This window comes from Dendrobates tinctorius, unplaced genomic scaffold (genome assembly GCF_039654945.1).
Source record: "Dendrobates tinctorius isolate UK_male_01 unplaced genomic scaffold, ASM3965494v1 ptg000035l, whole genome shotgun sequence".
NCBI classification, from domain to species: Eukaryota; Metazoa; Chordata; class Amphibia; order Anura; family Dendrobatidae; genus Dendrobates; species Dendrobates tinctorius.
The window spans coordinates 7,880,121-7,897,061 of NW_027361703.1; the positions used below are offsets into that span (position 1 = coordinate 7,880,121).

At 40.4% G+C, this 16,941-nt stretch overlaps 1 protein-coding gene across 1 annotated transcript in view; it reads left to right on the forward strand.

Moving 5' to 3' along the window:
• The window catches only part of YAF2 (YY1 associated factor 2), a 49,512-nt gene extending 41,133 nt beyond the window's left edge, over positions 1 to 8,379 (forward strand). The window contains exon 4 of the mRNA XM_073573256.1: positions 1,662 to 8,379. Coding sequence (XP_073429357.1) covers positions 1,662 to 1,899 — 238 coding nt within the window. The 3' untranslated portion in view covers positions 1,900 to 8,379. The remainder of the gene's footprint in view (positions 1 to 1,661) is intronic.
• The last annotated feature ends 8,562 nt before the right edge of the window (positions 8,380 to 16,941 follow it).

Here is a 16,941-nt window from a genome sequence, read left to right on the forward strand (position 1 = left end):
CATGTTTGGTGTCTATGAACTCGTAATGACCTGGAGAATCATAATGGCAGGTGAGATTTAGCATCTAGTGAACCTAACAAAAAAGCCAAGCAAAAAACAAGTGTGGGATTGCACTTTTTTTGCAATTTCACCGCACTTGGAATTTTTTTCCCGTTTTCGAATACACGATATGGTAAAACCAATGATGTCATTTAAAAGTACAACTTGTCCCGCAAAAAATAAGCCCTCACATGGCCATATAAACGGAAAAATAAAAAAGTTATGGCTCTGGAAAGAAGGGGAGGGAAAAATGAAAATGTAAAACCAAAAATACCCCTGGTCATTAAGGGGTTAAGAAATGAGACCATTAAAATATGTACAATATGATTACAAATAAGAGGGATTTAAAAGCAGAGAGATACATTTACATATTGCTTAGATCATTTCAGGCAGAACCATGCTGGGGTGGAGCCAGACATCATAGTTCATGGATGAGGTCTTGTGGCACAGCTAACATGGATAAGCAACATAACTTCTGTCAGGGAGTGTATCCACTGTATAAGTAACATTTTAGTCACTGAATAGATGCAAAAATGTTTAATCTGCTAACCACAGACTGTTATTGAAAATGATGACGAGTTAAAGGGAACCTGTCAGTAGGATCAGCCCTTCTAAACTGTCTATATGGGCATGTAGGTCATAGGAAACTGAATAAAATAATACTTTATAATCTGTAACCCAATGTTTTATTTCAGAGAAATCCACATTTTTCTTATTTATAAATGAGCTATTCCAGGCTATGGGCCGGACACTGATCTGCATGAGAATCTGCCTCCAGAGCTGCTTATAAATGAAAGGGGGACGTTACCAGTGTGATGTGTAACGGCCGCTCTCTGCTCCCCTGATGTCACTGCAGAACTGTGTGTGATTATACAACATCTGCACGTTCCTCTCAGTGCTTCAGCTTCCATCTCACTGGCAGCCATATTTAATACAGCAGCACTGTGAGAGCTGCAACACTTGCTTGTAGTACGGAAACAAAGTTCAATTCTTCTGTTCTGTGTTTTTTACATGTCTCACACTGGTATCGCCATCTCTCATATAAAATAATCTCTGAAGGCAGATTCTCATGCAGATCAGTGTCCGGGCCATAATCTTGAACAGATCATTTACCTATAAAACCCCATGAAGGCCGCTTTACACAGGAGTTTGGTGTAGGGAGAACAAGTAACTGTATGTATTGTTATTTAAAAAATGCACTGAGTTTTGGCCTATAAAAAAATAAATTTGGTTGCAGTGAAGGGACCACATTGTCGTGCGGTCTTTTGCTCTAGAATGCCTTTTTCCTTGGACACTTGTAGTCTTTTGCCAATTTTTCATTGGCATATTGCATGCATGTTGAATTACCATCCCACACTTTGATTTAGAAAGATCTTCGTTTCTAAAGCGTTCTGTCTTGTAAAAGATTTCTTTAACTCTGGACCTCTTCGAATCTCTGCCTGGAAGGCACAACCTCAATAAAAATAACTATAGAAATAAAAAAAGGCCTAAATAGTGATCAGTTTTCAGATAAATATTAAGAATAAAATCTGCGACAATGAATCAGTGTTGGTAATGTATAGCCTTTTACAGCGTATTCCAGCCATAAGGTTACCTGTTCCTTCTATATTTGCTTTCTCTAGGCCACGGTTGAAAAATGTGGACAGAAGCAGTGCGCAGCATTTGGAAGTTACTGTGGGGGACCTAACAGTCATTATTACAGACTTTAAAGAGAAAACCAAGTCTCCGCCTACGTCCAGTGCCACTTCCGTGGACCAACATAGTCAAAGTGGATCTGGCTCAGAAAACACAGAGCGGGGAATATCCAGGTCATCGTCGCCCAGGGGCGAAACCTCCTCTGTAAATGGAGAATCGCATTAAAGTTTCTCTAGTGTTTTCTAGATATTGTGACAAGAAACTTCTTTCTGCCAATAGTCACCACAGTTACATGGCCAAAAAAAAAAATCTGACGCAAATCTGATATTTTTGAGAAAGAGAGTGAGTATGTATGCACTTATTTTTTTTAATTCTATATTGTAAGTGCGCCCAGATAAGACGTCCTAGGTCGGTGACACCAGAAGATGACAATTGTTTGCATAAACGCAAATGTTACCATACACCAATATTCCTGACTCCTGTCGCTTGATGTAGGCTCTTGGATAGTAGTCCGCCCCAGCTGCCATGTCTGCAAGCCTCATTAAACCCAAGGTATCACTGACTTTATTATTAAGGCTTTTCTTGTTCAGACATAGCTATACCTTCCTGAAATCGCATTTGTACCTGCAACAATAGTCTGTTTTACTAGATGTATTGCTGGACCTGTGACTTCTCTTCTTAAAGGGGTTCTTCAGGTTAGAGAATCGGTTCCATGAGGGTGTCCACTGTAGCACGTCCATCTCTTAGTGACACAAGTTACGACATGTCATGTCCTTCTTTATACAGCACGTTGATGTGAAGAAGTATTATGTAATGCTTTCTCTCCCACTTGGCGGCTTGATGTGGAAATTGAGCCCTTACTATCAGGGTTGCCACAAATTATAGCTAATCACTGGAGTCCAACAAGGTGGTCACTTTGTCACGAGATCATCCTGTAGGGACTGTCTAAAATGAAGAACTCCTTTTAATGTCCTCTAACTTGACACTTTGCCTTGTAATGGAGGTGGCCATCTGGCTGAAAGTCTCCAGCAGGCATTTGGGGACTTTTCACACATAACGAATATATACTGTATATGTGTGTGTGTGTGTGTATATATATATATATATATATATATATATATACACACACACACACACGTGTAGAAGAAATGACATAAGCCAATTTTCCTGCATGTGTTTGAGCTGCCATCACATTGCGTGGGCAGCCACACGCAGCTGTCTTGTACAGTACATCCATGGTATTCAGCTAGACACGGAGTAGAACAAGTGAGGTGATGAAGAAGGCTCCGCAGCGGGAAAATGCAGAGAGAGTTCATACTGGAAATTTTCTGGGACAGATTACTGTATGGCACACAATAGTAGATCCCTGTGAATTACATTCACCCCCTGTTTTGCTATATGTGACTTCCCGCAGGAAGTATAGGGCTAATGGTTCATATGTATACTTAATGTAAGTCATGAGGAGATGTATATAGACCCTTTCCATTTTCAGGTGTTGCTAGCCCTTAGAGAGACTTATCAATGGTTAGATGCCATTTAATTTATTGGTTTGTATGTGGCACCTTCCAACTTCTTAGTCAATATTCTGTGTGCTTGTAGTAAATCCATTTTAGTTTGCACTGGGTTGTGAAACATTACAGTAAAGCTTCTTTACCTTAGCATTACTATGGCCGGACAGGTACTGGATTGTCATCCATTGTGTTGGGAGAAACATAGAGGAAACGGATCCCTAAAAGAGCTACATTATGAAAATGACTAACAAAATTGATTTAGCACAGATTGTTTCCAGGTTGAGAACATATCCACAATGTTTTACGGTGTTCTCCCTGTACTTAGTGGAAAAAAGGATAGAGCCGTGAAGCACTCCTATACATATTGAAAACTTGTGCTACCTTGTTTGTGGTTACTACATCTTTTGGTGGTAGCACAAGTTTTAATTATGAAAATGACTGCAGTTCACGGTAAAGGAATAGGTTAGCGTTATGTCTGGAGATATTGGAAACGATCAGGAAGTACCTCCTCCTATCTTGTTTTATGGAATGGAAATTATGGACATTTTACTATACTTCCTCCTGGATAGAGTTTCTTTTCTTCCATTGCTGAAAGCTTTGCAGATCAAATGCATTTAGGATACGTTGCAGTATGTACAAGCCAATAAATTAAGGACTTCTAAGAGCAGACGAATGAATGGCAGAATTTGTAAAGCAGTAGATTGTAATTTGTGGAATGGCAGTGTATAATATTTCAATGCTGAAGCCCCCTCATACATATTAGAAATGGTGGATCAGCCAATGGCTATCTCTTCCGCCTCCTGTGTTGTATGAGAGTGTTGCTTCCAGACTTCTCTGGTAGAAGCTTATCTCCAGGGATGACCAAAACGGATTGCCTATGGAAACCCATCCCCACCAACATTTTCCATTGGGAAGAGTCAGGAGGCCAACATACACATTTGACCATTGGACAATCTCACTGATAACTGTGGGTTTTGCCAACTTTAGACTGTATAGAGCCAAAGTTTAAACCAGCAGCAGGTTAACTCAATTTGTGGGCTAAGTGGCGCTATTGAGTGAGAGAGAAGTGATAGGCAAGCACTCTGGTGCTTACTCTGTGGTTTTAGTGATTAGCTACAGCAGTTGTAGTTCTCATTCAGGCAGTTTTCCGCTCTGTCAGTCACACAAGTGCGGCTACTGCCCTTTAAAATTAACAGAGAAACTTGTCTAACCATAAGTCTTAGTGTAAACCAAATAAGGGGGCTGGTTTAGCTAATGAACACGAGATGACACGGAGAGGAGGGACAGAGATCAAGTCTGTGTCGAATGAATGCAGAAGTGGAGGTTCAACAAAAACAGAAGGGGTGCTTATAAAATGAGAAAATCCATGCAGATTGGAAAAAAATGCATATTTGTAAGGTCATAATTCATAAAAGATACATGGATGATTCTCATGCTGGACAAACCCCTTTAAAAGCATGAATATAAAAACTGCACTGATAGCGAAACCTAAGGGTGTGTTTGCATGTTGCTGTTAAATTGCGGCAATAAACCACTGCACTGTACTATTACGCCCTTACTATGATTGTTTTGTGCTTTCTTGGGTATAGATGAACCATGAGATGATTCATGGGCTCAAGATGAGAGCTTACTATAGGGATGCAAGTTGGACTAGTTTAAAGAAGCACTTCCATCAAAGTTTTTATCCTCTTAATATATTGCAGTCATCATTTTGCATAGCTTTGTACTTACAATTGCTTATTTTGCCATTCTACTAGTCAATCTGTTTTCCATTAGGTCTATGACATCAGTGATTAAAAACCTGACTAGCTGAAACCTTCTAAGTGCTATGTAGAAACAGGAGGTCTCTTTCCACTGTATCAGTCGTCACTGGAAAAGTCCTTGGCAGCCAGCGGAGCGGCTGGGTCAGGAGTTAGAGACGAATGATTTCTGCTGGGAAAAAGAGACTTCATGTTTTTGCATAGAGCAGAGAAAAGAGAAGAATTAGCTTGGTACAAAGGCAAAATGAGCAATTGTAAGAACATGGTGCTATATAATAGGATGATTGTGATATAGTAAGAGGATAACTTTGATGGAAGAAGTGCTTCTTTAAAAGATTATTCTCATCTTAAACATTTATAGCATGCCATAAATCCTGGGACCGACATCTGTATCAAACGGTTTACCCAAAAACCCTCCAAGAAGTGATAGAGGGAAATGCACATGCATGGCCATCTCTCTATTTATTAATAGTGGCAAAGGCAAGAGAGTAAGGTCCAGTGGAGGGACTCGCGTTGATCTGACGTTTATGGCTTATCCTGTGGATATAAAAATGAGATGGCTGTAACTGGTAGCTATATTCTGGCTGTCCAGACTACTGACTTCTAACACTGGAGTTGTGCAGCTTTGGTAGATGACACTCGTGATTTCACTACATACAAAACATTGTTTTTAATATTCATCTTGTATGACAGACCTTTAATAGTCAGTATTCTCTTATGTTGGGTGAAGCATCTCCATGTGCTGTCATGACCTCAGAAACCCTTGTAAGGGGATCAGGACCAACATTGGCTACAGATCACTAGGCTGAAGAAAGCACAGAAAAGAACCTGGACATTCCTGTCACTATTTTTAATATTCATTTTTATCTAAAACTTGAAAATTGCAAATTTCCCCAAATCCAATTGTTCCTGACCGAATATTTCTTTTAGAGCGGCTATTGGTGATACCATCTTTGTGTTTCCATTTCTTCTGGCACAAAAAAATAGTAGTGTACCCATATTTTTAGTCTTTAATGTCTCGGATTAGTGTTGAAATGCCATGGACATGTGGTGATCATTTTGTTATGCAGTGTTATTGGTAAATCCATCTTCACATTTAGGTTAGTGAGTACTAACACATCTTCAATAGATTTATATGGGCATGAATTGGACTTTTCTAACAGATGAAGCTGCCTACATATGTATTCTTTGGATAATTGTAAGGCATAGTTATGTAAAGAGCTCACAAATTGACTTGAACTAGGAACTTTAAAGTGACTATCGTAAATGCACCTGCTGGTCCTTGGTGTGAATTACATAGGAAGAGTATAAATAAAATCCTTTGTATGGAATTTTGCCATTTATTTAGTTGTTTTTTTTTCTACATGTATTATAACTGTTACTGCTGGCTGTAATCCCCTGTCATGAATCAAAATGCTGTTTCCATTGCTTAACTGAAATGATTCCTATAACGTCCATAAGTTATTAGTGACAAGTAAACTGTACGTCATACTCAACATGAACCATAATGCAGCTTTCTCCTAATGTTCTGTGACCTAAAGTATTTTGTGTCATTTTTGACCCTTCATTACTATATGTTTTAATGATTTAAAAAACATAATTGCACATCTGGGAAGAAATGAAATTCTCTAATTTTATATTAATGTTCGATAATATAAGTACGGAAAGGCGACATCTTGTGACTCCAAGTCAGCGCAGCTTTGTTCTCCAACACCTAAGTATTATAATAATCTGTATTATTTTGCTCTTTTGAGGATACCAAAAGTTTAGTGTCTCCCCAAACAGATCTTATCCAGTCATGGTGGATCTCCATAATGGTGTGCGACCGGTTTCATATGTAGCTATCAAACCAGTTGACTATATATAATTTCTTGTTTGTTTTTTTTTTCCCTTCCATCAGAGTTACCCTATTAACAAATACTTGTATTTCTGATGGAAACCTAAGAGTATGTTTACACAATGCTTTTTGTCGGGCAGTGAAAAAAAAAATTAAATTTTTTCAGGAATTGTTCCTTTTCTCTGGAGTTTTGCAAATCTTAAGGCCTTTTCTTTTTACCATTTTCAGAGTAGTTTTGCAACATTTTTACGCTGATGTTTTTGGGTTTTTTCTATGACTGTTTTCCGGACTTTTTTTTATATTTCATCAATGAAGAAGGCATTTGTGTTTTTGTTTATTTAAAGCAAAAATGATGGGAGACTGCTCAAAAAAAGCCCATGTATCTACTTAGCCTTCCCATTGATGTCAGTTCTAAAGAATTGTGTCCTCCCTGCAAAAATTGCCTGAAGAATAGTTCACTCACTTTTAACCGTTCTGCATTTTTAGAAACCTGAAGTGGTTAAAAGACTCAAAAGCCTGAATGAATCCACAACAAGGCTGGTAAAAATTGAGCTCTTTTTCAAGTGGTTTTCAGAGTGGAACAGCTGCAAACCCACATGGAATAAAAAGGTTGTGTGAACATACCCTAATGCCAGTGTGAAAAGAGCCTTAATCCTGGTCATACTACAATGATAGTAATTGCTTTGGTGAAGACAAAAGGAATGGTGCTATAAAAGTACATTCACTTTTGAATTCTGTGAACTTTAAATTGAAATCAATTAGAAAACTTAATTTGTGATCCTCTTTGATATACTGTACAACCTACCAAAATAAACTTGTGCTTCCTTTCTTTGCCTGCTTACCGCATCATAGAAAATGAGAGGATTGAGATGAATGTAGGGGTCTCACATTTCCAGTATTTTTTGTAAACCACTTAGTTTGTTCCATCAGGACCCTGCAATGACAGATCTTGTATATCAGACATGCCACACAACCATATTGATGGGGTTTTGGAGCGAAGGGATCTCCATGTACATCCTCAACTGGAGTCATTTCAGATGATGAGTAGCCAGCTCTCTTGACTACTAGAAAAGATCCGATCACTGGAATACCTCATTAATAATTCTTATTCCCAGCTAGAGTTGAGCGACTTTGGTCGGATTGGGTTTCGTGAAACCCAAATGAAACAAAATAAGTTTCAGATGAAACTCGTCCGACTAGAGCAAAACAAAGTCGGAGTTTCGTCCGAAACCAGACCCCAATGCAAGTCAATGGGAAATAAAAGTCGGACGAAACTCCGACTTTTTTTGCTCTAGTCGGACGAGTTTCATCTGAAACTTATTTTGTTTCATTCGGGTTTCACGAAACCTGATCCGACCACAGTCGCTCAACTCTATTCCCAGCCCTATGAATACGCACATGAAGGCCAGTGTTGCCTTGTACCATGATGACTATTGTAAAGTACAAAACACTTTTAATTTGCTCGTTCTTGGCTGTTGTGAAAATCCATTCTTTGGTACCCTTTATATGTATCAATAAAATATTTTTATGAACACAGGTTTTGCATTTTTGTTTCCAACCCACCCCTTCAATAAACATGTAATGTTACCCATTGAAAGACTTTTGTATTTCCTGCCATTTGTGATGTATCAAATTCTGTACGTAATGTTTCAAGTCAGTACTCCTATGCACAGTGGTACTGGGTTTTGTAAGATGTTAGCTGTGAAATACAGTTAGTTAAAGAAAAAATGTCTTCTGTGTTATGTTTCCCATATACATCATACACATCCATTGTCCTTTGTGATGTGTTTTTTCTGGAGTGTGACTGGATGCAATATGTAACCAAAGGGAGAGGAGAGCTCAGGAGATGGAGTACCGTCTGGGTCATGTAGCAACTGAGGTTCATTAACCCCTTCCCGACCTGTGACAGCGTATGCGTCATGAAAGTCGCTGCCAATCTGACCTGTGACGCATATGCTGTCATGGGTGAATCTCATTCCTGCGGGTCCCCGAAAGGTTACCCGACCTGCAGGCACAGGACCCTTTGTCTTCACTCTGGGGAGGGGGGGTGGCTTAGCCCCCCCGTGGCTACGATCGCTCTGATTGGCTGTTGAAAAGTGTAACAGCCAATCAGAGCAATTGTAATATTTCACCAGTGAAATTTGGTGAAATATTACAATCCAGCCATGGCCGATGATGCAATAGCATGGCTGGAGACCGAGATCCGACACCCCCCCGACTGTGGAGATTTGCCATCAGCATCTGCTCCCCCCGCCTTGCGATAACCCCCCTGGTACCTTCCGAGGCTCGCTGACCCTCCCAGTGTCCCGCCGCCATCGGTGATGGGCCCCTCCATTTTCCAAAATGGCGGGCGCATGCGCAGTGCACCCGCCGAATCTGCCTTTCGGCAGATTCATTCATTCATTCAGGGACATTTTGATCACTGTGATAGAGTTTATCACAGTGATCAAAATAAAGAAAAATAAATTAACCCCCCCCCCGTTTATCACATCCATAGGTAGGGACAAATAAAATGAAGACTTTTTTTTTTCCGTTAGGGTCAGGTTTAGAGTTGGGGTTGGAATTAGGGTTAAGGTTAGGGGTGTGTTGGGGTTAGGGTTGAGTTAGAATTGAGGGATTTCCACTATTTAGGCACATCAGGGGGTCTCCAAACGCGGTATGGCGTCACCATTGATTCCAGCAAATTTTGCGTTCAAAAAGTCAAACAGTGCTCCCTCCCTTCCGAGCCCCGACGTGTGCCCAAACAGTGGTTCCCTCCCCACATATTGGGTACCAGCATACTCAGGACAAACTGGACAACAACTTTTGAGGTCCAATTTCTCTTGTTACTCTTTTGAAAATAAAAAAATTGTGGGCTAAATATCATTTTTTGAGGGAAAAAAATGATTTTTTATTTTCACGGCTTTCTGTGAAGCATTTGGGGGGTCAACACACATCTAGATAAGTTCCTTGGGTGGGTCTAGCTTCCAAAATGGGGTCACTAGTGTGGGGTTTCTACTGTTTAGGCACATCAGGGGCTCTGCAAATGTAACATGACGCTCGCAGACCATTCCATCAAGTCGGCATTTCAAAACGTCACTACTTAACTTCCGAGCCCTGACGTGTGCCCAAATAGTGGTCCCCCCCCCACATATGGGGTACCAGCATACTCAGGACAAACTGGACAACAACTTTTGGGGTCCAATTTCTCCTGCTACCCTTGTGAAAATAAAAAATTGCGGGCTAAAAAAATCTTTCCATAGGGGGTCTAGTTTCCAAAATGGGGTAAGTTGTGGAGGAGCTCCAAAATTTAGGCACACAGGGGCTCTCCAAACGTGACATGGTGTCCGCTAACGATTGGAGCTACTGTAATTTTCCATTCAAAATGTCCAATGGTGCTCCTTCCATTCCGAGTCCTGCTGTGCGCCCAAACAGTGGTTCCCTCCCCACATATGGGGTTTCAGCGTACTCAGGACATATTGGACAACATTTTGGGGTCCACTTTCTCCTTTTACCCTTGGGAAAATAAATTGTTGCTAAAAGATAATTTTTGTGTCTAAAAAAATGTTCATTTTTTCCTTCCATGTTGCTGCTGCTGCGAAACACCTGAAGGGTTAATAAACTTATTGAATGTGGTTTTGATCAGCTTGAAGGGGGTGCAGTTTTTAGAATGGTGTCACTGTTGGGTATTTTCTGCCATATAGACCTCTCAAACTGACTTCAAATGTGAGGTGGTCCCTAAAAAAAAATGATTTTGTTGTAACAATGAGAAATTGCTGGTCAACTTTTAACCCTTATAACTTCCTAACAAAAAAAAAACTTGGTTCCAAAATTGTGCTGATGTAAAATACACATGTGGGAAATGTTATTTAACTATTTTCTGTCACATAACTCTCTGGTTTAACAGAATAAAAATTCAAAATTTGAAAATTGCGAAATTTTCAGAATTTTTGCCAAATTTCCGATTTTTTCACAAATGCAAAAATTGACCTAAATTTACCACTAACATGAAGCCCAATATGTCACGAAAGAATATCAGAATCGCTAGGATCAGTTGATAGAGAAAAGAGGGAGACACAAAAGCACAAATAGGGTCTTCAAAAACGTTACACAGAGTTGCCCACCAAGAGAACTACTCACCTGGTGAGAGTGAAGGAAAGACATATATTAATGGCGGCGGCTGCTGCTGATCCACAGGTCAATGCAGGACCTGGTTGAAGCATACACTTAGGTAGGAAGGAAGGATCATCCCCGCGCTGCCGCAAGAAGAATTCCAAAAATTGTAGAGGTTTCAGCGTGGTTTATTCTACGCGTTTCAGGGTTCAGGTGACCCCTTCATCAGGACATACCACAAATATTGTACAAGAGTCATAGGCATACAGGGTTTAAGTACACATCAGCATTTGAAAACGACGCCCAATGGATCAGATGACACCCAGAGTCAAAGTTCAGGCTCATCAGAAAGTTCACATGAAGATTAAAAGTCAGAGAAATACAAATTAATATCTTACACAGTTAACCTTATTTTTGTTTGTAGGATAACAAAATTAAAAAAGAGAGATATGGGAAAAAAAAAAAGGTGGCGAGAAACAGTCTCCCTGAGAAAAAAAGGTGGAATCGAACTCACATAGGAGTGATAGAATAAATTCAGAGGTGAAGGCATTTACTTTGAGCTACTGAGCTGGAGGGATGGACTCTTGAAGAGCACAGATTGCCAACGTTGAACCATAGTTAAAATACTTTTTTATTAATAAATATTAAAAGAATTTTTTTTATATATTAAAAGTGGAAATGTGTTTGTCAAGTTATTTGGAAGTATATTATACCACAAAAAGAAATTTTCTTAAATGAAAAGGGGAGAGAATATAAGAAATGGGGAGTTAAAACACTGAAGCATACACCAAATGAGGCTCTGGTCCAGAATATAGAAAACAATTATAACATGAGTTTATAGGATCCTGAATTAAACTGACGAGAGAGATGCTTAAAAGAAAAAAAACCTTTTAAAATGTGAAAGCGCAAACAGCTTCTCCGTGCTGCCAAGAAGCAACTTCAAAATCAGAGGACATCCTGAGCTGAGGAAACTTCTATACGAAGATCTCTAGAACTTCATTTCATTTTGCCACTGATAAGGAGCAGACATAAAGGAGCCGGTTAATGCGGAAATTATATATATGTAACACATGGAGATATCGAAAAGGTTAATGTGTATGTATCAATATTTAGTAAGACCGATCATGTCCATTTAGAAGCATTCGAGTAAACAGAGAGGTGTAAATTTAAAGACAAGCAGAAAAGGATTAGGATCCAAAGAGAGGATCACTTCACTAGGAGTGAGAGGAAACGGGCACATCTGATTAATCCATGGAGAGTCCAGAGGACAAATGCTTCTCCAATCATATGGAATAGAGCTGACAGGTTCAAGCATCAGCAGAGTGCAAAAAGGGTTTGGCTTCCTAGAGAGGCACAGAAACTTATTCATCACACTGAGAAGCACATAAAAATGTAAGCAAAGCCTTACAACCATTACAACTTAGTATTAAAATCATTTGGGTAATATTTAGTTCTACAAATATATAAATAATGTTAATAATAAATATATATAACTAAATATAAAAAAAAAAACATATATGAAAAAATAGTCAGCACACATACATTATTAAAAGCCTGCGAAAATCAGATAAAAACTTCAGTAATTTCATTAAGACCATGAGGTTTCAGGCTACCAAGCTTGTAAATCCAATAAACCTCTTTTCTGTTCAGCTTCATGACTCTGCTGGGGATATGTGCCGGGATGTGATCAATAGGACTAATTTTTAGGGCTTTAAAATCTTTATTATGTAACAAGGTATAGTGCCTAGAAAGGCCATGGGTAAGAAAATTTCTTTTTGTGGTATAATATACTTCCAAATAACTTGACAAACACATTTCCACTTTTAATATATAAAAAAATTATTTTAATATTTATTAATAAAACTGTATTTTCACTATGGTTCAACGTTGGCAATCTGTGCTCTTCAATAGTCCATCCCTCCAGCTCAGTAGCTCAAAGTAAATGCCTTCACCTCTGAATTTATTCTATCACTCCTATGTGAGTTCAATTCCACCTTTTTTCTCAGTGAGACTGTTTCTCGCCACCTTTTTTTTTACATGATATCTCTCTTTTTCAATTTTGTTATCCTACAAACAAAAATAAGGTTAACTGTAAGATATTAATTTGTATTTCTCTGATGACTTTTAATCTTCATGCGAACTTTCTGATGAGCCTGAACTTTGACACTGGGTGTCATCTGATCCATTGGGCGTTGTTTTCAAATGCTGATGTGTACTTAAACCCTGTATGCCTATGACTCTTGTACAATATTTGTGGTATGTCCTGATGAAGGGGTCACCTGAACCCTGAAACGCGTAGAATAAACCACGCTGAAACCTCTACAATTTTTGGAATTCTTGCGGCAGCGCGGGGATGATCCTTCCTACCTAAGTGTAAGGATCCGTTGAAGCATTCCTGAGTTATTACCTCATAAAGGGACACTGGTCAGAATTGCAAATATTGGCCAGGTTATTAAGGTCAAAATAGGCTGTGTCATGAATGAGTTAAAGGGAACCGGTCGTCTGGATGTACTTTATCAGCCTTCTAATACCCTATGTGAAGGTGCTTATATTAGTCATAAATGCTAAATGTAAGTGTTAAAGCAAAGTTTAATTATCACTGCTGTCCCTGCCTGCAGTCACTGCACTAGTCCAGGATTAATCAAGTTCACTGCGCGGAGGAAGCATACCCACTGCAGTGTAATTGACGTATCAGTATGTGCGTGCAGAGCTGGGAGGAGAAGCGGGATGGCTCCTCATAGGGTATTGGGAGGCTGATAAAGTAAATCCTGATGAGAGGTTGCTTTTAAATTAATGGTATCAAATGCCAGACCCGCAACCAGTCACTTCAATTCACAGAACCAGCAAGGTCAGGTCTCAGAAAGACCGCCCCTCCGCTTTCCCCGTATGGAGAGCTGGTCCTTCGGCGTCCACTGCCTGCGAGTTTCTTTTTTAAAGTAGTGTGTGTCTTAAGTTCAAAATCCAAGATGGCACCTCTGTTTTTCATCACACCCTTTACTATGAACAGTCTGCATTCTATGTTAACACAGCCATCGCATAGCAGAGGGGGAAGCGCCAACACAGTGAGTTGGTCTTATCTTGGAATCTGAGCGAAAGCAATCAGCAAGCACTTAACAAAAAGGGGTTGCAAATACAACGACGTAGGTTCCATCTTTGAATCAGGGCAGACACAGCCAAACTACCCAGGGACAGCGCTCTTATAGCCCCTGGCCAGTCCATGCATTGCAATCCGTTCTCATGTTGTGTTGCACGGGCGTCTGGATGAGCCCTTAGAATTACAAGCGGCCTTTTGAGGGCAGGGCCGTTGTTGTGAACTCATTTTCTGGTCTGCCTCTGGTTTTTGGTGAGGGAGCTGGTTGTGCTGACAGAGGCGTTGTGAGGTCTCTTTCCGGGCTCCCTCTGGTGGTGGCAGGAGGTAGTGAAGCTGATCTAATTAACAGACCTGCCACCTGATAATGAGGAAGAGGACTGGACATCTGGAGTCTCAGACTGGATTTAAGACAGCCGACTCCCTATTCCCATGCTGGTGATTTTTTCCTGCCTCCTGCGGTCTTAGTTTCCAGCTCAGATCCTTTCTTCTCAAGCTAAGTTGTCTTTGCTAATGTTAATATTTGATTTGGTTTGGTCTATTCAGTTTTTTGTGTGGTCAGCCAGCCCCGGCTGGGGCTGTGCTGAATTTCCACTCTTATGTCACTGTATGTGCCAGTTTGCTTTTTGTCCCTTATTAGATTGGCATCTTTTTGCTCTGTTCTCAGAATATGCCAGAGTGCTGATATAGTGGGAGAAGTCTAGTGACTTCAGGGTATTTTTTGCTATCAGAAGTGTTGGACATTTTTTGCAGGGTTTTTTGGCGTGATTGCAGACAGTATCTTTCCTTTCCTGTCCTTTCTAGCTAGTGTGGGCCCCATCGTTTGCTCAGCCTATTTTCCTACCTGTGTTCGTGTTTTCATCTTATCTCACCGTCAATACATATGTGGGGGCTGCTCTGGGGCAGTTTTAGATTTCCCCTTTTCTTGCTTTAGGCTTATTTAGTCCTCCGGCTGTGACGAGGTGTCTAGAATCATCATAGGTACGTTCCACGGCTGCTGTTAGTTGTGTGGTTAGGATCAGGGGTCTGCAATCCGCGTAGTTACCAACCTCTCTGGTTTTCTGTGACCTGGCTTGGTCTTGTTTTCCTCCTCGGTGACCCATTCATAACAGGCCGTATCTGGCATAAAGTTGTCACATCCCCCATCTTCGACTCTATTAGTGCTTATCCGCTCCCAGTGATGGCATTACCCCTCCTGTGCGGTGCTCTGCTATAACATCTGCATTGTAGTGAGGTCACCTTACTGCACTGCAGCTACGTCAGCAGAATTTGAATGCGACCGCATGTCGGAGCTGGGAGATGATGGGCTCTCAAACTCCGTAAGTGCAGGTGCCGGCACTTTCCGGAGTGAATCAGCTCCCTGTGGCAGTGGTTTATTTGTATTCTTCCATGGCTCTAGTAAGGTCATTAAAACTCTTACTGTTTCTCTTATTCATTCTCGTCTCGACTATTGTAACTCTCTTCTAATCGGTCTCCCTCTTACCAAACTCTCCCCTCTCCAATCCGTCTTGAATGCTGCAGCCAGGATCATATTCCTCACTAATCGTTACACCGATGCCTCTACCTTGTGCCAGTCATTACACTGGCTACTCATCCACTCCAGAATTTAGTATAAACTTATTACCCTCACACACAAAGCCCTCCATGGCTCAGCACCACCCTACATCTCCTCCCTTGTTTCAGTATACTACCCTACCCGCACCCTCCATTCTGCTAATGACCTGAGGTTAGCATCCTCAATAGTCAGAACCTCCCACTCCCGTCTCCAAGACTTTACACGTGCTGCGCCAATTCTTTGGAATGCACTTCCCAGGTCAATACGATTAGTCCCCAATCCCCACAATTTTAAGCGTGCCCTGAAAATGCATTTATTCAGACTGGCCTATCGCCTCAACACATTAACCTAATCTATCCCTGTGTGGCACAGCCAAAAGTTTTACCATAACCAGATTCCCTGCATCATGTTCCCACATGCTTTATGCATCCATTAGCCCTCTGTGTTTGTACTGTTACACACTTAACATTATGGCTGGTCCATACAATCAGGGCAACTGTTACCACCCACCTTTCGTGTCTACCTCTGTCCTCATAGACTGTAAGCTTGCGAGCAGGGCCCTCTTTCCTCTTGGTATTTGTTATAATCTATGTGATTATTGTTATGCTGTAATGTCTATTGTCTGTACAAATCCCCTCTGAAATGTAAAGTGCTGCGGAATATGTCGGCGCTATAGAAATAAAATTTATTATTATTATTAAATACAGTAGCACAATATTAATTGGCCCGCTTTCCATACTTCGCCTAGATGCTGTGGCCAAGTAAAATGTACACATGAGCTTCCAATAGTCTAGAGTCTTTCTAATCAATGCCACAATGATTGACCAGTGAACCTACAGTGCTGTGCAAATTAATTTGAACAGGTGTGAGTGCAGTTAAAACTGGCTTGAATCACTGAATGGTAACCAAGTTGCGATTTTACTTAAAAAAAATGCTTTGTCCCTATTAATTTGTACAGCACTGTAAGTCATCAACTAACAGGAAAGGTGAAAATTACAGATGAGTCTCCCACACCAATCAGCAGCTCAGGGTATTTTTTATCCCCAGAATGCCACTTTTAACTATGGGGCCGAATGAACTGGTCGAGCATGCACACTGGTGATCCATTGTTAAGGGCATTCAAAAAAAATCCCCTTTCAGAGCAGGTTCCAGTGGTCAGACCTCCTTTGAATAGGTAACTTATTTTTACCGGACCACCCCTTTAAAGAAACTTCAATTAAAAGCACCTTCATAATGCAACACAATGAGAAATCTATTTTATAGGACACGTTCCCCATTTTCAACGTAGCATTAGTCTGCAACAGGTAAATGATGTATTAGTATTAGGCTCAACCCAGTAATTCCAGAAATAGAGATGGTGTTGGCAAAGTATATCTTATTGCTCTACTAGGCTATTAACTATATATTCTACAAGCAGGGCTTGT